Source organism: Leptosomus discolor, chromosome 3, assembly GCF_034619465.1.
Source record: "Leptosomus discolor isolate bLepDis1 chromosome 3, bLepDis1.hap2, whole genome shotgun sequence".
In the NCBI taxonomy this organism is placed as follows: Eukaryota; Metazoa; Chordata; class Aves; order Leptosomiformes; family Leptosomidae; genus Leptosomus; species Leptosomus discolor.
Window position 1 is genome coordinate 52,347,423 of NC_141393.1, and position 22,324 is coordinate 52,369,746.

General features: G+C 39.0%; 1 protein-coding gene across 1 annotated transcript in view; it reads right to left on the bottom strand.

Moving 5' to 3' along the window:
* TESK2 (testis associated actin remodelling kinase 2) overlaps window positions 1–21,422 on the bottom strand; it is a 75,660-nt gene extending 54,238 nt beyond the window's left edge. The window contains exon 1 of the mRNA XM_086462218.1: window positions 21,143–21,422. Within this exon, the coding sequence (XP_086318344.1) occupies window positions 21,143–21,364 (222 nt within the window). The 5' untranslated portion in view covers window positions 21,365–21,422. The remainder of the gene's footprint in view (window positions 1–21,142) is intronic.
* Window positions 21,423–22,324: the final 902 nt, after the last annotated feature.

Consider the following 22,324-nt stretch of genomic DNA (forward strand, 5'->3'; position numbering starts at 1 on the left):
TTACTGGACATGGTGTCACTGGTTCAGTAGTGGCTGCAGAGCGTCAGCATGAAAAAGAGGATTTCTCTAGCAACTATGCAGCACACCATTCAGTTACCTTCCCCAGTCAGAAACGCATGATTGCGGCCATTTCTAACTTGGTACTCTCAAACTAGCCTATTTGTCATGAGCAAACAGACCAATATTATGTAGATGTGTGCTACTATTACAAAGGAGTTGTCACAATAGCCTAAGGCTTGCCAATCCTTTGAATTTCCTTGCGGTTGAGCATTCTCACATGCACCCTGGTAGTATTCACGGATACTGTGTTCTCATATCAACTGTGTGCAGTCGATATGCCAGAGGGATGGGATGTCATCCAGAGGGACCTGGACAGGCTGGAGAGGTGGGCTCAGGGTAACCTCATGGGGTTCAACAAGGCCAAGTGCAAGGTCCTGCACCTGGACTGGGGCAACTGCCAGTATCAATACAAGCTGCGAGAAGACACACTAGAGAGCAGCCCTGGGGAAAAAGACTTTAGAGTACTAATAGATGAAAAGCTGGACATGAGCCACCAGTGCAGAATTGCAGCCCAGAAGGCCAATCGCATCCTGGCCTGCATCAAAAGAAGTGTGGCCAGCAGATTGAGGGAGGTGATTCTGCCCCTCTACTCTGCCCTGGTGAGATCTCGCCTGGAATACTGTGTCCAGCTCTGGAGCCTCCAGCACAAGAAGGATGTCGAACTGTTGGATTATGTCCAGAGGAGGGCCACAAAGATGATCAGAGGGCTGAAGCACTTCTCCTGTGAGGACAGGCTGAGAGACTTGGTTTAATATGAGGGTGGTGGATCACTGGACCAGGTTGCCCAGAGAGGTAGTGGAAGCCTCATCCCTGGAGACATTCAAGGTCAGGCTTGATGGGGCTCTGAGCAACCTGACCTAGTTAGAGATGTCCCTGCTTATTGTAGGGGGGTTGGACTAGATGACCTTTAGAGGTCCCTTCCAACCCAACACATTCTATAATTCTATGATTATTTTCTTCCTATGTCAGTACCTGCAGCTCATAAACAGAAAATATGTACTTCTCAAAGTACTGAACTACCACCACGGCAAATCAATTCATCTTTATGGAGATTAGAAAGTCTTTAATGCAAGAATTTAAGACACTCATCAGCTTTCTAATTTAAAACAGAAATCTACATTATGATGTAGGTACATACATGCTACCTGCACTTTAAACAATGGAGCCTGCCTCCTTTTTTTCTGCAAGACTCTTTTCCAATAAAAGGCTGCTTTAGCTGTGATATGTGAGTTGCAGAAAGAACAGCTGAACTCATGATAAGCAGATGCAAGAAGAAAGCTGGCTGTTTTCTAGAGGTGAGGCTCACTGGTAGGTCAGAGGCAGCAAGTGATACCCATTTTCAAGTTTTAGTTGCAAGAACAAGGGGCGTATTTCAGCTAAAGATTCTCACCTAGACACAAAGCACCATGGATTCACCACATGGATGTACTGGGAGGAAAGGGTGTCATGTTTCAGATGTATGCCTGGCTTAACGCCTCCGAGTTGCCTATTCCCGTCCTAGTTCGAAGTATATGGTAGCACTGGAAACATCACAGTTAAGTGTGGTAAACAACATCGAGGGACTGAGTGAGTAGAAAAAAAAGCCCACAGATGCTTTTTTCTCCTGCTTCCCCCCAACCACGCACATAAGCGCCTCAGATGCTTCACCCACAGTCACCCAGTAATCCCAACACAAGAAGGATCAGAGAAAGGAGGTGGAGAAGGACGTAGAAAGCAGCAGTGAGAGCAGAAACCAACCGCAAGTTCATAAGCATGCAACTCCTCCTTCCAGTGGCAACACTGGCTTTAAAATAAAACTGGTCAAACTACAGCTTTAATGCATTATAACAAGATAATCTAGAATCCTTCCACACACAACTTGTCTTGCATGTTTGGCATGCTTATCAGTTTTAAGTGGGATGATTGTATGTTAAGTTGACAAGGTTTATTGTTACTTGTCAGGTTTTTTTGTGTCTATTGTGTGCTTTCATTAATTTTTAATTTTACACTTTTGCATACCCAGCCAATTTGAATGAACAAGCTAAAGTGGACAGGTCAATGTCTGTATACAGACTTTTAAAACATACATTTTAGTTATACCTTAGTTTTATTAGCAGTAACGCTTTGGCTGAGGAACAAAAATTTTTTAAAATGCTTTCATAGACTCAAAAAAGAAGATGTGTTCCAACAATGCAAACTTAAATTAGTAAAAAAGGACAATTTAAAATCTTTGAATCTATACACAGCAGCTAAATCAGCACACTTCCCATAGGAGGAGGGTTAGGAATCTTGGGTGTTGCGGTGGAGTAATTTGGGGTTTGCAGGGAATGGGAAAGAATTTGAAGGAACTTAACTCCTACAGGCAGAGAGATGCTTTCAACAGAACTTCCTCAGAAATCAGCTTTCCACTAACACAGAAGCTTCAAGGTCTGCCAACAGGGAATGAATAGAGGTAGAGGTGAACAGGAACGCAGATGGAGTGTCGTCTTAAACAATATTTGCCTTCTCATTAACTGAGATAGCTACCTCTTAATTTCCCGCCAATTTCTGTAAATCACTCAGCTCCATGCCAAAATTTCAAGTCCTTTTGCCTCAAATCTGACGTAAAAGTAGAATCTATCATAGGACCATCTTCCTTGTTCTTTGCCTTTTCCTTGTTCTGACTGCTCTTCATGAGCTAGGGAAACCTCAGAAAAGAGGGTGGGTAAGTTTTTGGGGCACTGTGTCCTGCAGGCTTCCTGGACTTTCAGGTCTGATATGCAAGAGGAAGTGGTTAGCAACTGCTTCTCAAAAGTCTGACTGTCCACGGCACTAACTCCATGTCCAGAGAAAACCGAGCTGCTTTTGCAGAGACAAAATTTTTCATCCTCCATTTGAGAAAGATTTTCTGCAACGTCTTCAGTCTTGATAGACTGAACAAAGTTCTGTGCTGAGGTCTGGGGATTTTTTGTTCATTTGTTTTACAAAAATCATTTTCCCCAGGCTTGGAAATAGCTCGGATTTCTAGCATATACAGCATATTCATTCCATATAACTGGTCTCTAAACAGCACTCAACACTGCACAATGCTTTAAAGGGACACTGTAAGGTAACAGCAGCAATTTTATTTGAACTTCTGTATACTGTTCTGATGTTTGAGGATATATTCCTGCTGAATCTGATAGAACAGCAAATTACCTCATCAAACCAAAGGAGAGGTGGGAAAACAGGGACTCTTCCTCTCTTGCTAGCTACCCTTTAAGCAAGGAGGAAGAAGCAGAACTGGAGGTGGGAGGGCATCTTCTCAAGAGGACAATATCCAATATTATGAATAAAATCAAATACCAGTTTATATGGCAATCTAATCACTTGGAATATACCTAAGGCTAATTCTGTTCTCTCCTCTGAAGCACTGCTGGCAAACAGTATTTCTGTGGCAAGAACTGACTGCCAACAGGGAACAGACAGGTCCTATCTAAGGTGCCGGTCAAGCTCCAGCTCATCTACATATCTACACAGAAGGAGCTATCAGTTTCACTACCCTCTGTGCCTACTTACCTGTCAGTCATAGCCTAGACAAAATTTGGGTCTATTTTGGCATCCGTTGCCAAAACCCTGCCAAACTGTTTAGTTTTAATCCTTCATCTCCTTTCAGACACCTCTGTGCAGTGAAAGCATAGAAGTGGTGTTTCAGCCACTTGAGCTCCAGCAGGAAAAATAGGAAATGTTTTGGAAACATTGCTGATCCAATCTAACATTTGTTCACACGGCAGTGTGCCTCAGGCACATGCCTGTATTCTCGACATAAACAAGGATTCACTCACACAATTCAAACCTTTCACTCATGCAACTTGCAGATTGCTCTAAAGCTTTTAAAGCTGTTGACATTATTATTAATTAGGGTTCCTTGCATATCAGCGCAAGTAACCTTTCAGCAATGTCTGGATGATCATGTCTGCCTAGAAATATTCTGACAATCCTACAGCTGCTTTCCCATGCTGCTTTACACGTGTTTCTGACTTCTCAGTCTGCTTACCTATATGTCTCTATCTCGAAGGTCACAGTAACCAGATATTGCCTCCCTGTTTTATTGCTGGCATGCAGTTAAACTGCCCCTTTGCACTCTGATTCTTCTGGGATCAAAGTACGTTGACCTGGCTATGGCTAGCTGCATGGCCTGCCTGCTCACTCTGTCTCCAAAACATGTTCTGATCCTGGACCTTACCCCTTCCTTTAGCAGAAAGTGAGAAGTAGAGGAAGTCATGGATCCAGGAATAGAAATAGTAATATATTTGAAGGAAATCTTATAATAGTGACCGAGCAGGGCTCACATTCAAAAGAACTAGTCGCTATATAAATGCTGTACTGAGGTCACACGAGGAATATCCTGCAAAAATTGGTGGCTTTCATTTTCAGCTTGCTGCTTAGCAAGTTCTTTATTATAAAAGTTTTTATTATTAAAAAAACCTCGAAGTATCATTTAGATAATTATTTATGAAGTCATATAGATATGTTCGGGCTTTCTGGAAATCCAAGCATTTATATTACTTCCATTTTTCGGACTGAAGGGGAGGAGCATTTAAGCCATACCTGAGATCCAGCCTGAACTGATCTTTCACAAGGTCTTTTTGATCTGTATTAACTGTACCCTTCCACACGGCCTTGGAATGCGGGTCTGAAGAACATTTCCTAATACTGATGTTATACAGCTTTCAGCTTTGCCCCTAGTTTTTACACTGCATTTTCATTATTTTCCAAATAATCATTATATAACTGGAAGTAGTTTGTCACTATTTTCTTCTAAAACTGCATTTAATTGCTTTCCAGTTTTTCTCTCCTTTCCCCTCTTCTGGTATCCAGCCTCACTGCTTAATTACATTTATAGACCTTTATTTATAGAGTCTACTACACAAAATCATGTTGCCCCTCTAGCTCCAGCACCCACACCAATTCTTTCTTCATTCTTTTATACACCTCAGTCTTCATCTGGCCATTTCACCTTCACCTGTCCTGCCACGTGTTCAAAGAACCATTTTAAAAGCAGCCCTCTCTAATCCAAATATAGGACCTTCCCCAAGTTCACTGTATTATCCATAAAAATGCTGCACATATTTTTACTTATACTGGCTCACCAACCTTACACTCACCAATTCAAGTGTTTCCTCCACATTCAGCCTGCAGCCTTCTTGTCAGTGATATAGACAGCAAAGGTCAAAGAGCTTTTTACTTCTCTATGCCACCTACCTATCAATCTCTTTTCTGTAACAGTCTGTGTTTTCATCTGATTTGTGAGTATTTTCTCTTGTGACAACAAGAGACAAAGACACTACCCTAGTGACCTTTCTAGGCTATTTGCACTAACTATGCTATATAGCGTAACTTTGATTGACTGAGTCCACAATAAACCTAGTGAGACAAATGAGATGATAAAAATTACTATTATTAAAGACTTCCTACTAAATGACAGGAAACAATCCTGAAGCAGACCAGCATTTGGCTCTGAAGCAAGACCCCTCTCAAGAGCAGCCTACTTCCTTGCTGTGACAGCAGAAGGAATCTTAAAAAAAAATTTAGGGTCAGCTGTATTTTATTCAAGTCTCACAGTCAAGCCATCAAGTCATCACACTCATATGGACATACACTCATGCCTTGAGGATGAATGTATTAAAAGAATGCCTGAACTCTGTTTGATTGAAGAAAGTTCCCTTTAATTCAGAAGACAAACCTGTTCGTCAGCTCAGATCACACCATTTGTAAAACTGGAACCTCAAATTTTTTTCTAAACATTAAAGTGTACCCACAGTCAGATACACATATGCACAGTAGTGATGCCTGTATCAAGTCAAAAATCTCACACCACTAGGAAGATTTGCAGTGACAAATAGAAGCTTAAAAGAAATACAACAGTCCAGGTAATATTAAGCTGCTATGTTGATATTAGGGAGTCAGATTGAGTTGGGGTTGTTTTCAGAGTAGTAGTATATAATGTCATTACACTCTAACTTCTTGCAGCAAGAGAGAAGTCTGCCAAGTGTAACAAAAGTTTGCCAAACAAAATTAGTCAGCACGTGTTACAAGAGCTTTAGCAGAGGTTCCGAAGGTGTACAGAAACTACGCACAAAACAAAACCCAAAACCTTTTAAAAGGTTAAAATTGTGACTCCACTAATTTCTGTTACTAAAAACAGTTGTGAGAAATATAGAAAAGAAGTTGGAGCTTTTACCATTTTCCCTTTAGTACAAAGGCTTGGTATTGGTACTAAACAAACATCCTGCTCCAACAACTTTAGTAACTTACAGCATCAATTTGGCAAAGTAGTAAGTTCAACTACTACAGCATATTCCACACCTACAATTAAACGAGTTCTCAAATTTTTGCCAAACTACAGTGAATTTTTCATTAGTGAAACAGCAGTACCATTGATACTTTGTAAATCCATGTATGTGACAAAAACCCCTCAATTTTTCTTTTGTATTTTGTTTTTCTTCACTGCCTACTGTAATGTAGAACCAGGGCCCAAAAAACAGTATTCATTTATTTTCCTTAACATTTCTTGACAGAAATCTGTGCATATCTCTCTGCCATTAACTTGATCTCAATTAAATCATAACAGCAAAGAGAGACTACAGTCTTATTTTGAGAGAAAGCACAAATTAATCAGAGGACTATTGTTCCTCAGTTTGAGATGAGATAAAAAACAGGCATAGCCTGGGTGGGGAAGTTGACTGATTTTGTAGCCAGTTCAGCAGAATGTAACCCTATAAATTTCCCTTTGCTTTCCAGGAGGACCATGGACCCACCTTTTAAGTACTAAACAAGAAAATGCAGAGGAGCATTGTTATACCACAACCTCAGAACACAGCTCAACTATCTATTTTATACCCGAATCTAACGTCATAGTCAGGAAACAAAAATACTCCATTTGAAGTACAGAACTGGGAGCTGATCCTTCATTTTTAATGTTAGCTATCATCATGAGCTATCATTAGCTCATTGAACAGCCCTGGGCATGCTCCTTCACTTACTTTCATTCCCTCTTAAACTGTACCTCTAAAATGGAGGCGACATTGCTACCTGCTTGCCACAGAAACTGGAAGTTTGACATCTGCAAATTACTATTGTAACATCCAAAGACATTACATAATCAAATACTGTATCTGTGTCCTTATTTTCCTATTGAATTTTTAATACTTATGGTTAAATATTTCTTGTGTTACTATGGGTTTATCCTGTATGAAAGATGATGATATTTTCATAATCTGCAGATGCTTGTGAAGCAAATATCACTTCAGACTGGGTTTTCCTGACATATAATTGCACCTTCAGTCTTTTACAGTATATTAACAGTTTGATACTGAGCATGTAGTCCCCGCACTGTACCAATGATGTCATCATTTATATCCATCAAACCCATTTGTTGGGTTTGTTTTCAAAATCTGTTATAGGAACCTTCAGAGAAAGTTTTATTTTGGGCAGAAATAATTTCCTTACATTTCCTTTATAAATCTTTCAAACAAATGTTACCATGCACGAGTAAGGAAGTCAATCTCGTATTTCAGAACAGAGCCCGCTGGCATACAACTATTGCTACTACAATCAGAGATACAGCACTAGGACCTGACCACAACCACAAATCAGAAGAGAGCAGGGAGTATGAAGGAGCTACATTTTGCTTACTTGAGGATACTTAAGTTTTTATGAATTGCTACATTTAATAACTTCCAGGCTACAGCCAAAACCAAAAGTTCTAAGTAGTTTCTTCTTAACCAAGCCTTCATGAAACTGCTCTTCTTGAGAACTAAATTCTCCTAGCAAAAAAGTAGCTAATTAAATATACCATGCAATTTCTTATGTGTCTCATCATTGTCACTAAACACTAGGAAGCACAAAAATTGCATTTGCAGGACTTAATTGCAGGCAGCTGATGTGAAAGTTACAAACCGTCATTAGCAGCTCCCTGTTAGACATATTGTCAGCTAGGGATTAGTTAACAAAGCAATGCTGTCTCAGTATCGATTACTCCAGCGGATGTGTCATGGCTCTGGCCTCTTCTCAACCCCTAGTCCAGCAAGACCATCAAAGAGAAGGCCCCACCCATGCAGAGCCATGCCCACTGCAGCTGCCCAGCACCACGGCCGTGCAGCCATCCCGAAGCACTCTCAGGCTGTGACAAGCACAGCGAGACCAGGTCAGCAGCCATGGTGACTCCCAGGCACACAGAGCTCACATGGACAGGAAAAGGGAGTCCCTACAATTTGAATATGGCCTTAGCAGCTACTGGGAACAGGATGTTTTGGATTACTTGCATACAGAATTCCCAACATCTAGAGCAGTAAAGACTAACAGAAGCCCTATCATAGAGGTTTTGGAGTTCCTTTCTCTAATAATTACAGATGGCTATTAAGGGACTATGAGGAAGCATTCCCTATGGATCTGAGGCTGTAAACAACATCTCTTTTCTGTTACTGTCATCAATAATAATTTGCACTTCCTATTTTTAGATTTCATATTAGTCAGTAACACACGCATGCGTATTACCGTCACACACACACATTCTCCAGACACACGCAATGAAATCCACCGCTGAAATATATTTAACTTCCCCCCCGCCCCCCACAATACCAGTAAATAGGTATTCAGAGAGGTGTGTCACCATGATCTTAAATGATGCGCTCCTGTTCTCTAGGTACAGTTGTGTTAACACTGTACATATGCCAGCACAGTTATTTGACGAACAGTAAATCAGCACCTGTCTCTCAGTATCAGCTATGAATGAGCTTACACAAATGTGCATGTTCGCCAGCTGGCAAAACACAGAAAATCCCAGAGCTGCCAACCCAGCACATCTCCATCCAGAACAGAAAACTAAACAGACCATTTAACTGTGCTTGAGAAATTATTGTGGAAAACAAGACAAAAAGCACACAGACGTTTCTGTGCCAAGGGAATCTTGCCACCTGCTTTGCCCTTGGGAAACTGCACAATGATACTCAGATTGGCACAACTTTTCTTCCTGAAGAAAATCAAAGGCCCAAAGGACTCTGAGCTACAGAAGTCACTGCACGAAACACAGAATCCAACCAGGGGGTGATCTCTTATTGCAAGGTCCCACTTGTTACGTTATTAGAGTGCTTTTCTTATTGTTCACAGAATTTGAGAGCATTCTCTCTAGCTGTGACAACAACAAAGACTTACCTCTGACATTCAGTATATCAGCCGCTCAACAAGAGTTACAAGAGGCCAAGTTTTCAAGCAGGTGATAAGCACATTTTAAAATGGACAACTTTACATTCATTTACATTAATTTTTTTGACAGAGCATTCTTTTAGCATCAAGTTTGTTTCAGTGATTTTTGTTCTGGCATTTTCCTAAGAAACAAATCCTATACTTCCAGGGTATAACGATAGTTCTGCCATGTTTTCCAAAGGTTTCTTTCTTCAGCAGAGAAGCTAGCTGAGCAAACCAGAGAAAGTGAAACAGAGTAAGCAAAACGCTTTACCCTGTTTTTTAATTCAGTTCACTCAGAATTGTTTTAGACTTTACCTGTAGTGATGCCAAGTATGACTGCAGGAAAAAGTATTACAGAAATGTGATTTTGAAATTTTCTTAAAATTTTTCAACATCACTAGAAAAGGCAAGGCTTTCATTAGATCTGCTACCTGGTGACAGCTTTTGAGTTGCTCCCAGTGTTTCCTCAGCTGACGTTATAAGGTGATTATAACATCCATATCTTAAGACTTCTAGCCAGAAAACAAATAAATAAAAATCAGGACTCATTTCAGATAACAAATGTGAATTAGCCCTCCATTCTACTTCACATTTCAAAGCATTCTCAATTCTACTAAATGTAAGAGTGCCCTGCAAGTCAGACAGGTAATTCTGAATTTTAATGATACTCACACATGACTGGGGATGAAGCGAGTATTTTGTCCCAATTGTGCAATCCATAAAGAATAATAATGCAGATGAGGTTTTTAATTCTCATATTAATGATCTGGTAGAGTAAGGCCTATTTATTACTACTTCTCCCCACAGCCTATGCCCTATAAAAGCATTGGCTAACTGACAAGGACTAGGATGACAGCAACTTGGCACCTCAATAACCAAAAAATCATTATCAAGAGGAAGACAACTGTCTGGTTTAGTAGTTACCATACAAGTCGTCTTAGCAGTCGGTAGAAGGCTTCCAAGAGGCTGATAGTTCACACATTAGTGTTTGACAAATCAAACTTACAAGACTTCTACTTTGACTAAGAAAGCACCAGCATCCTCAGGATTTTTGCCTCATCTCAGTTCCAGAATGGTGCTTCTTCCTACTCCTGACAAGTATCAGAGTAGAAAGAGACTGATTAGAATCACCTAACTGATGTAACTAAAGAGCTTGAAATGAAGTTCCAAAGTTATTCTAGCCTTCTTGGTCAGTTACTCAGAGTGACTGTATTCCCAAACAAACTATTAGCAGCGTGTTTTACCACTGTAACTTCATTAAGAGAATTTAAGCCTCAAATATCTTCCTTCTGTTATCTTGAGTGGGATGAAAGAGTTTCCTCCATGAGTCAAAAGGGGAAGATTCTCAGTTAAAATTGAACCCCATTGAAATAAGAAATGGGACCAAAAGGCATGTGTGGACAAGATTTTCTGTCTAAGAAGCATCACATCACATAGTCACACAATGCAACTGCATTCACAGTTGTCACACTGACAACTGCAATGGCTCTATACCACTGCAACAGAAGAAAGGAAGAAATTTTAGAAGAGAAACAACACACCACACCTGGGTGAGGGAAAACACGCACTGCTCAAATGGGTGTCACTTCTCAGTCACAAGGTATATTTTCCCTATGCCTAACAAGATCAAATACTGGATCTGTGTAACCAGTATGTAAAATAAACCACTTACTCATTCCCTACTCATTTCCTGACCTACAAGGGCTTCTTCTGCCACTATATGTCATAAGCAGAGCCTGAAGTATCTCATTTTGTCTGATGTAGCAACACTAATATCAAGGAGAAAGAAAACAAACACTTCAGTAAAAAAACCTCACAATTGTCTAGACCATTAGTTGCCAAAATTGGTGGCCTTAAAATGTTGGTAGCTGTAAGTTTCTCAATACCTTGCCAAGCTTAATCAAGAGCATTCTAAGAAAACAGGATGGCTACAAATACCACCAATGAACCAATAGGAGAGAAAAGACAATTTCTGGTTGATAAGGCTGTTCCCACAGCCATTTATTTTTTAAAAGTAAGCACAATTATTATTACAGCTTCTACCCAACTCGGCCTTATTATACCTTTTTTTCACTACACTGAAAAGTACCTTCAAACAACTGTCTTCCCATTGTAAGACTGTTCATGCACTGTAATGACATAATTTTTATACACCAAACACATTAAGACTGGAGTCATTCACTGAATCACTTTTCTAGTTATTAAACCAATTTTTATTTTTCTTTGCCATGTGTTGACACCAAGTGTTACAGTTCTCCACCTTTAGAAAAGTCAAATATCCAATGTTGAAAAAGTATTTAATACATACAGCTAGACAAGTTTCCTACAAGCACTTCACAGATTAAGTAAAATAAAATACCTTTTAAACCTATCAAATAGTCCCACAAATATCAAGGATACTGTGTGATGTCACCTCTAACGTTTTACAAAGCTTTTGAAGAACACCTACATTTGTTCAGGCCCCTGATCAAACTGCTAATTCCAGAGGCAATCAAAGAGGATCCTTTCCTAGTGCAAACCTTACACCAAATGTTCAAAACAACACATTAGAAAACGAGAGAACTTTGAAACCAAAGCAGTAAGGGCAAAGAAAAAGCATGAGATAGATTTGAGGTTTCCTGTGAAATTTCACATTACCAGATGACTTCTACTGCAGTGCTGCCTTCAGAATATTTTTAACCTGAATACCAGAAATACTTCCTTATGAGTTATGCAGAAAGATATTTTTGTTGTACTTCAAATTTCTATATCGACAGCATTGCTATTTTGTTCCTTAAGATAAAATGACAATCATTCTAAATAGAGAACGTATGAGGAAAGCATATCTAGATGATGGAAAGCAAATCTTCCAGATGCTTTCTCACTTCCTCAGTAGATTTCTACCATCCCTCTGCCAAGTGCTTCTGCTGTCCCAGCTCAACCAGATGAAGGGGCTGTTCATGCACGTTGTCTTCACAGGAAGTCAGAGTAGCCTAATCTACTGCTGGAGGTTTTTCAGTCCAGTGTGGTTTATGGTGCAACCACTCCTCTCTTGCTCAATAAAATTGATTCTTCAGAGATACCTGGAAGTTAGTCTCTTCCATTGCAGCAGTCTCTACTGTCAGCTTTAAAGAACAGGTTAAGGAGACATCCATGAAGAACGACAGACAAAGCTGCTTTTGCCCTGGGACAAAAGGATGAAGAGCAAGATGACATGAAGTCTTTTCCAACCCTATGCTTTTGATTCCACAAATCTATAAAGCAAAGAAAAAACACATAAAGATGTACAGTGTGGTAGTAAGGCCTAAACAGTAATAAAAATGCCAAAGTTTGACGTAAGCAAAACTTGAAGAAAGCAATTATGCTGACTGGGCAAGAATTTCCAGGAAAAAAATAAGTGCAATTATCTCAAATATGCTACTAATGACAAGAGGAATACTCTTGTTACTGCATTGTAAGTCTGGGAACACGATACAAGTTGACACATGCACTGTGTTAACCAAGAAGCTATGGTTCCAGCAACACTAAATCTCATATACACAGCTACCATAAAAAAAAAAAACACCCACGTATACACAATTGGACTTCCTCTACATAAAAAACACACACAAGCATTCTGCCCAATTAAGTGATTTTATGTAGATATTAATGTCACCTTGAAGAATGTAATGTTGGCCTAAATTCTGGTGACAAAACAATGAAACTGTTCAAAAGCAAAAGTCAGTGTTAGTACTAAGAGCCAAATTAATCTCTTAGTTTGGTATTAACAAAGAAACGAACTTTTTCCTGTTGTCAGTGTTCGTGTTGAGAATTTTGAAATAATAATCAAAAGGGTACGTTAGGATTAAGAAAAGTTTGTCTCCAGTTAAAATGCCCAGAATCTCCTTGATTTATGCTGACATTTAATCTCCTTAAAAGAATTCAGGGAGGAAGACTGACATCCCATTTATATGTCAAACAGGTGCATGCAGAGGAGACAGTAAGGATTTGCTTGTAGAGTCCTGGAAGTGTACTGACACCTTGTCCTTGCAGGAGGGAGCTCCGTATCCGTTCTATTCTTGGCCATCCTGCAAAGACTCGTAATAATGCACAGACTCACATTCAGATTTAAAACACACTGACAGTTAAAATATTGCAGTGCCTGCTTATCTGTCAAAACCCAAGTTAATACCAGTTCTAGAAAGTGCTGTCTGCAAACCCGGAGCCACTGGTTTCCAACACTTTCTCTAGTGTGATTTTGCTCACCATGGGCTGAAAACCAAGTAACAGTTCCCTTGCCTTGAATTCAGATTCCCTTGCCTTTTTTTCTGCACCTTTTCCGTGCCCTTTTTGTAGTCATCCGCTCCTTTTAATCTGAATTGGCGTTCCCTTCTCTGCATGCTCACTTATAAGACTACATAAATATCTCCTTCCCTCCTTCCACACATTCACAGACATTTCACTCTTGGAAGAAGGCCTCCATTGACATGATGTATCACTAAATGCCATAGGAAAACTGAACCTTCTGTCAGTAATGAGCTGCTCATAGAGTCAATAAGCAAATAGGCAGGACCAGCTGCAGAAACAACTCAAACTGGGAAGTTCTAGCTATAAAAGGATAGATGATGACGACGATGATAATAATAATAATAATAATAATAATAATAATATGGTCTGGATACACCAAAGGAGGTTCTAGAATCTTCTATAATGGAAGTTGAAAGGACAGGCCGAAAATAGCTGCCAAGAACAGATCACATAACCTTAGCCTGAACCAGGCTTAAGTATACTGTAGTAGTTCTCATAACATCCCTTCCTAGCTTCACATTAATTTTATCACCTAATTTTAAGATTTATTAAGCTAATTGTAGAAATGTTTTACAATAGCAATATACATTCATGAACACAGACTTCTGTAAGACATCTGACTTCGTGCCACAACCCACTACAACTAGATTAAAGACTGGCTAATGATAGCTCAAGATACAGTTGTATATGACAAAGCAGCATAAGACAGCAGTCTTTTACTGAGCTTCCAAAGTAACTGAGCTAGGCCTCCTATTACTCCATATTCTGCATTCACTTCCAGCCCACTGATGGAAGCTGCTACTCAGAAAAATTTGAAATTTCTAAGTCTGTAGCATCACCCTGTTCATGTTATTTCACAAAGTAGTGAAGGCCACCTCATATCCTAGGTCCATCTGAGCAAAAATTAACATACCCATGTGAAAAACTTCACTACAAACAAGGACTGAAGGCTACAGGAGACCCAAATCCATTAAACATAAGGTATGAATGTGCTATGATAACAAAAAGTGGTGTGCATTATAAAACAGTGTGACACAAAGCAAAAGGATAGTTTTTACACGTCATCGCTAAGAACAAAACTAGGGGATTCTGAGTTAGGAGGTCCACTTTAAAAAGACAAAGATGTTGGAAAAACTTAAACCTATATTGGAAGAACTAGGTCATTTCTAGAGTAGGGGTGAGACAGGAAAAAGACAGAAACTGGGACTACTTAAACACACCAAAAGGGTCAAAACTTAACTTGATAGTGTGCATCAAATTTTACAGGGAGGAAAGAAGATGATGGCCCGGCCAAAAGAATAAAAAGAACAACTGGGTGGAGTAGCAGGTCCAGAGACTTCAAGTTAGGTACAAATTTACAACAGTGACATTACACTGAGCACTGGAATCCATGATACTGCCTTTGAGGTCTTCAGTTCAGAACTGAATTAAAAAACCAACAATGGGGTGGGGGTATACCTGTGTTGTATGCAGTGTCAATACATGCTGTAGACAAAACACCAGTTACTAGTAAAACATAATGACCCTAGATTATGTGTCAGTGTGTGTGTAGATGACCTAATAACTCTTCCAAGCCTTAACTGTTTGAGAAGTCATAATGGGCAAAGAAAATAGATATTCATGCCAACCAAGACAGATTTTTTTTTTTGTCAAGTGACCTGTCTATTCTACTCTCACAACTTTTGTGTCTGAAGTCCTATGACTTAGTCCCTAACTCACTCTATTGAACAGTTCTTATTCTGCACTGTTTACTCTAGTTAGCAAGTTCTGTCAAACCTAGGTTAGAGGCCAAAAGAAGAAAGTGACATGAAACATTTCTGCATTGGACTCCTCAAGGCCTGCAAAATTATAGACAAACACAGAGAGAGGTGTTAATCAAGTACAATGGTAATAAAGTCATAAAGCACAAAAAAAACCAAAAAAAAAAAAAAAAAACCAACCAAGAAAACTCTCAATGAGTCACTTTGGAAAAGCCAGATCAGTAGTATGTCTCAGATCTACCACAGTCAGATGTTCCAGAGATCAAGCCCACCAGCATATGTCAGACAATGTGCCTGACAGACATAATATCATAAATCAATTGATCAAACATCAATTATATTAGTGTACATTAGAGAGCAGAACTACCAGTTTTATCCTAAGTATTTGATCAAAAATAATTATGTGAGTGTTCTTCACACTGCCCCTAAGCACAGCTCCACATCAGCCCTGTTAGTCCTTACACAGATGGTTACTGCTTATCTTTGAGGCAACCTGAAGGCATTAAATAAATAGGAGAAAAGGTATTCTGCCCTCAGGCACAAGGTATGTATTTAGACAAGTGCACCTTCCCTGATTAGTCAGCACTTTTGAAACTCAGAGCACATAAATTTGACCATACAAAATTAAGACCAACAACTACTTGATGAATTGAGGACCATCGTTCCAGGGTGTTCAAACAGGAAGCCTTACAGCATAAGCACATACAACAAATATCCTGAGGATATTGACCCATTTGCACCCATCACCCCTCTTTGTTAAGCCAACCAGAAGTACATTGCCCTCTCTGTATTCAGACTTGGCCTTGCACCTGGATAGTGCTAGTTTCATAGCCTATGGAGTCCATCTTACATCACAGAATAGCACTGACTTATTTCCAGCATTTGTTTCTCAGCACTAAGATTCACATATTTTGTTTTCCATATGGCTTCAATGCATCTTACAAGACATCTTCATAAATAAGACAGATAAATGTGATCTAGAAGGTACTACTATAAAGTAGCAATATAAAACCATAATCAAAAGAGTAGCTACTGGTTCACAGGTAAACTGGTAAGATTATCAAGTAGGACACCAGAGGAATCTGCCTGAAGTCAAACCAGGGAGTGAAGGAGGGCCAAGCACTTCTGAGACAGGATTAGAATTCAAAGTGATCTTGAAAAACTAAGAAAGGCTTGAAGGGGTAAAACACACACACACACAAAAGCACAGTATTATTTAATCCAGTAGGGATTACTACATAAAATTTGATGCACAAGTGCAAAAACTGTAGCTAGAAGTTCTGCACAAAGGATCTCAAGTTACAGGCAATCAAATTCAGTGATTAGCGCTTGGGGCTGTCAGTAAGTGTGCTGAAATGGGAGGGCTGACTTCCATCTCAAAATTTTTCTTTGGAGGCACCCATGCTCAGCTGCTTAGTATTTTGGCTCTAAAAGGAAGCATATTTTGCATTACGTCTTATACATCTTATAGTCATAGACTTGTCTTTCTCATCCACCACTATACAAGTATTTCATTAACTGATTTTTTTTAAAGGTATTACACACCTTTTTCACTGCTCACATGAATAACCTTCCCAGGTGTATGCTTAAGATACAAACTATACTGACATATCGCTTAGTATTTTGTAAGACAGATTTTTTTTTCTCTGATGACTAATTTCAAACAGTAAATCTCTTGACTCCTACAAGGTTAAAAGCACAGTTCGAAGTGGTCAAGACTGTGGCCTTGTTGACTTGAGTTCTGTCTTCAAATTTGATCTCTGCCTGTTCCAAAGAATCTTTCGAAGGCTGCACTAGCTTTAGCAGTTTTGTCAAAGCATGTTCCCTGACAAATACAAATTGCTTTTCCCCGTTATACATATGTCAACTCTCTAGCTGTTGGGGAGGGGGGGGAAGCTTTCAACAGTTAAGCCCACCATATAGCCCACCTCAATAGCAGTGAGGTGTCCCTGCACTACAGAACTAATCAGTGACCCGAACATAAATTGTTTTCCTCCTCTTGAGTTATCTTCTGATAGTACTGCTAACTAGATGGCTAGGCGTATTTAAAACGGAAGAACTGTCTGCAGTGAAACAACTATTTTAGCCTCCAGAACCGCCTAAGACAAAACCATTAATTCTTCCCTGGATGTCAAAACACTTCACCATACCCCAACAGCCAAAATCCTCAAACAGCCCAGTGATCACACCTGTACAGCAATACGACCTTCCCAACATGCAAACACACAGGACACCAAATTTGCACAATTCTGTACTGGATCAATGATCCCTGTTTTCATGTATACATGAATAATAAACTGCAAAAAGTCCATTTTTAACATTCAGCCACAGTGCCGAAGTACTTCCAGTCTCTCTCAAAAGTTCAGCTACAGAATGCAGAGCCAATAAGAACAGATGAAGGAATTTTACAGAAACTTGAATATTTATTACTGGCTTTGAACCTGAAGGTACATTTGAATAGAAAAAGATCCTGGATTTTATGTGTCTTCCAAGACACACATTTTACAATTAATAATGTCTATTTCCCAATACAGTATTTAGTTTCAGTATGATGCTTATTTCCTCCACAATTACTTATAGCTCCATCAGCCCTTTCGGATCTTCCTAGTTAGGAATTTAAAGATTTGGGATCATGGCTGGGCATTGTTCATTTACATAAACAGTCTGCCTAGCTCAATCTTAAAAGCAAATCTCAGTGTGCTGCACCTGCCATTGAAAATTAGAGGAGGTGCTAGTCAGTGATCTACTTCAAACTAGATTGCTAACAGTTTGTCAAAGTAAAGTTTTTCTAAATAATATGTATTTTATAATACTTACTATTCAGCTGAACGTGAGTTTGAAGTGTAACTAGTGATGGCTAACAAAGCCAAAATGCTAGTTTAATACTTCATGCTGAATAAACACTAAGTTTAATTTGTGTGTGAATAAAGGTGCACTAGAAAAGCTAAAAGATGATTCATAGCACATATGACCTTTAATATATACATCTAAGATGTAACGTACTCCTATTCCCAGGTTAAGAGAAGGCAACTTCTATCCACTGTGATAGACTACATTTAAAAAAATTTCCACAGAAAAGGATGGAGGGGAAGAAATCACTGAAAGTAATTGTTGGTTACACAGCAAAACAAAAATCCCAAACCCTCAAAACAGTCCAAGCATTCTTTGCTAAATCACTGGAGTGAACCAAATGTGTGATACTCCCAAAACAATAGACAAATACATAACTGAAAAAGCTCTGGTGACATGGGATTTTTTGAGACACCTTTGCTAATTTAAAGGAAAGGCTTCATTGCTCTTGTAAAGTTACCTATGCAGTAAGTCTAGAACTATCCTGGATTTTTTCTCGAGTTCAATCATTTAGCTGGGAGCCTGCAGATCAGACTGAACTCTCACTGTGTCAAACCATAAGGCTCTCCTTCCTGGAAGCACATCAAGGTTCTTGCATGAAATCTGATCATCAGCACAGTAGGATTAATGACAGAGGTGGTCAGGCTGACAAACTACCAGAACAGAAACCTGCTTAAATGAGCATGGAACTGCATCTAAGATAAGGTCATAATGCATTCTCACCCCTTTGTACCAAAACTGAAGCGAGAACTTGTTTGAAAATGATGTGAAAGAAAAGGCTTTATCACTCCTTGTCTCCCTGCAGGAGGTCTGTGGTTGTTTCTGGGAAAACAGACACTAGATACTCAGAGTACCACCATCATTCTCAGAGTAATGCCACTGATTGCAGACTGACACCATGGGATGTCTAGTTTAGCTTACTGAAAGGGGGAAGCACAGAGGAAGGTTTTTCAAGAGTTAGCAGACTTATTTATGCACAGGAAAGTAAATTTGGTATCAGAGATTTCTCTCAACACAAGTTCTCAAACAGCTCTTTATCTCTGTATGCCACTATCTGACTAAACCAAGTGCTCTCTTAAAATAAAATATTCTTAATAAATCAATTACTATGAATGCTGGAAACTTAACTTTTACATTTAGCCACTTTCCCCACCACTACCTACTTTTGTTTCCTAACAATCAATAATACTGTATCTTTCTGCTGGACATGCAAGCACCTTGCCTCAGGGTGCTTCTCCATGATGTTCCTCACCAATGCATGGTAGAATACCACAACTATTTCCCCTAGTAAGTCTGTTCACAATGTATGCACCTATTTGACTACAAAACTTTTTTAAAGCCCAACATAAATATGATTGGCAATACCACAATAGGATAAATTCATAACCCAAGCACTGGAAAATCCAAGTATTAAAGAGGGCTAAATCCTGAATTTACAGAATAGGAAAGGACACAATGTCTAATCAGCAACATTGAGATAAATCTAAGACAAAACTACTCCAAAACATGAATTCTGAAATTCATGAACAAACCAAGGTCTTTTATTCCCCAGTTACTTAGAGATGACCAAAGTCTATTGATGCCCTTACACACTTCACAGCAGTTTTGCCATAAAAGCTGTAAAGATGAGTTCCAGTGGCACACAGAACTTTCAAAATCACTTCATTTCACATTAAGAAATGTATGGATACAGAGACAGTTGCTACAAAATGCATTACAGGAAGTTTTCCAACAGGAAAATTAGAAAATACAAACAAAAAAACCAAAACAAAACACCCCCCTTGTTTTCAATTAGTATACAAGCTGGCTTTATAAAGAGCTGACCTGCACCAAGTCTCCTACACATCCCAAATAAAATTCTTACTTATCGGCCTATTTGAAAGAATTAAAACTTGTGTAGTGGAAATTAAATCTCATATATCTAGCTAAACAAAACCTTCTGTGGAGTGACTTGCCTTTACAGAAAAGCAGAGGTATATATGGAGCTCTGAGTGCCTTTAGGTATTAAAGCAACATAAAAATAATTTAATTTTCTAATTCACATATCTATTCACATATCATTCTATAAAGCTGGATAAGAGGCTTTTTGGTTTAACTTCTTAAAGAAAAGACCACATGAACTGTTGTGGAATGGACATAATATATTGTGAGATAAAGCATTCTGGCATTTCACTGAAATGGAAGTAATTTGGAGGGTGACTTTGTTTAAAGTCAGGAACTAGGACAACGAAACAAATTATTTTTGCAATGCCTGAAAGCCTGAAGTCAACTCAATGTCCTACTCCTCTGCAATAAACCTTACCAGAACAGCAGAAATATCACCAGCACTATAAGACTGGGGTTGCCTGTATGGTTTCACAGACTGCTTTACAAAGATCTTACCCACTTCTCAGATTCACAGCAGCAAGTCACTTGACAACATCAGATTTTCTCATTCATAGTACTTACTTCAACCCAATCTCTGATTATTTGAGTTAGAAGCATGGCATAACAAGCAGTAAAGAAAACAGAGAGGAGCAGCTGTACTGTAACTTCAGTGCAATAAATTTTTTGGTTTCAAATTCAGTAATTGTGTAGATCTCCTAACACGTGCATCTAGTGTTGGGAAGCAAAGACTACCAAAGGAATGAGTCCAATCCTACGAAACTAAAACTAGCTAAGTTAAAGACATTCACACTTCCATACGAGAGAATCGATAGCTATCGGTGTTTAATACACTACACGAATGCAAAAACACATGGTAGAGACCAAAAGATAAACCAATTTTTTTCAGCTTTTACTGTTTCTTCCAAATAGCCTCTGCAACTCCCCAAATAAATTACAAGTGATAAAAAACAGCTGGAAGAGTGACAGAGGAAATATTTGAGAAGTGCAAGTTCTTCATCACTCACTCATCCTGAGTAAAGCAAACACAAGAACAGTTGACTTCAGTGAAAAGTACTTCTGCAGATACTCTCATACATTCTTAGCACCAAACATGAAGCAATCAACATGAAGAGAGGAAAGAACTAAAAACACACCTTGAACACCTCAGAGAAGAAACCAGAGCCGATTTTCTCACATGTGAAGTCATCAAGACGGGTAAGTCTGGAAAAGGCACTTATTAGGGCTCTGTATGAAGAGGTACAAACTCTTCCTATCTGGGATGCAGTCCCTTCTCCTCCAGCACCACTATCAAAGTCTTCAGCGCGCTCCAAGCGTGGTGGAAATCCTGCTATTGAATTCCGCTTACTTCGGTCCATTTTGAAAACAAGGTTTTATTTTGCTAAGGGAGGAATTCTCACATCTTAGGGAATTTGATGTCTTCTCTACTCGTGCTGGATCCTAAAATACAAGAAATTGAGATTACCATTATTGTAAACATCTCTAATAAGTAGGACTCCAACACAGCTTATACCAGTTTAAGGGAACACAAAAAAAAAAAAAAAAAAAGCTGACTATATCCCAGTAGAAGCATGAAAAAAACCCAAACAAAGAAAAAAGAAACAACCAACCATACACCATCATCAATAAAGAGAGACAATCTAATTAACTTTTCCTTTAGATTCATGGAAATACCCTATGCCCTGGCTATTAAGAGATGAACAGGTTTGGAACTCAAAATTTAACTGGTAACAAACAACTTTTATTCCCTCCCCCCACCCCTTTCTTTTTTACTTAAGCTCTGGTTGCTAAAGCAAGCAACTAAGCAGGAGGAAACCCACAAAAATGCAACGTTCTATTCTACTTCAGTAGCAGTTGGTGACCAATTCACTGCTATTGCAAGAAACAGTTTCACATTAGGGACTGAACAAATCATCCCTAACTATAAAAAAAATTAACAACTTTCAGTTGACATAAGGAAAATTATTAGCTGTCAGTAACAGTAGCTGAAGCACCAAAACCTTTGTTTTTAAAGCTTCCACCTTGTATGCCAAGACCAATTCCTTAACCGGTAGGGACACAAGTTTATATTCGCTAAAGATCTAGTCCCCCAAATTTATAAAAACATCAACAATCCTGCTACAAAAACAAAGTATAAGAAACTGCCAGAACAATTCTCCCCACAAACACACTTTTTAAAGCTATATTAAATCCAGCTCAACTGGAAACACATGAAACAAGCTACATTTACCAAGTAAGAGAAAAGAAAGGAAAAAAAAAAGAAGGAAAAACCAACAGTAAGGGAATTTTTTTTTTCTTTTTAAGAGGATGATGAAGTA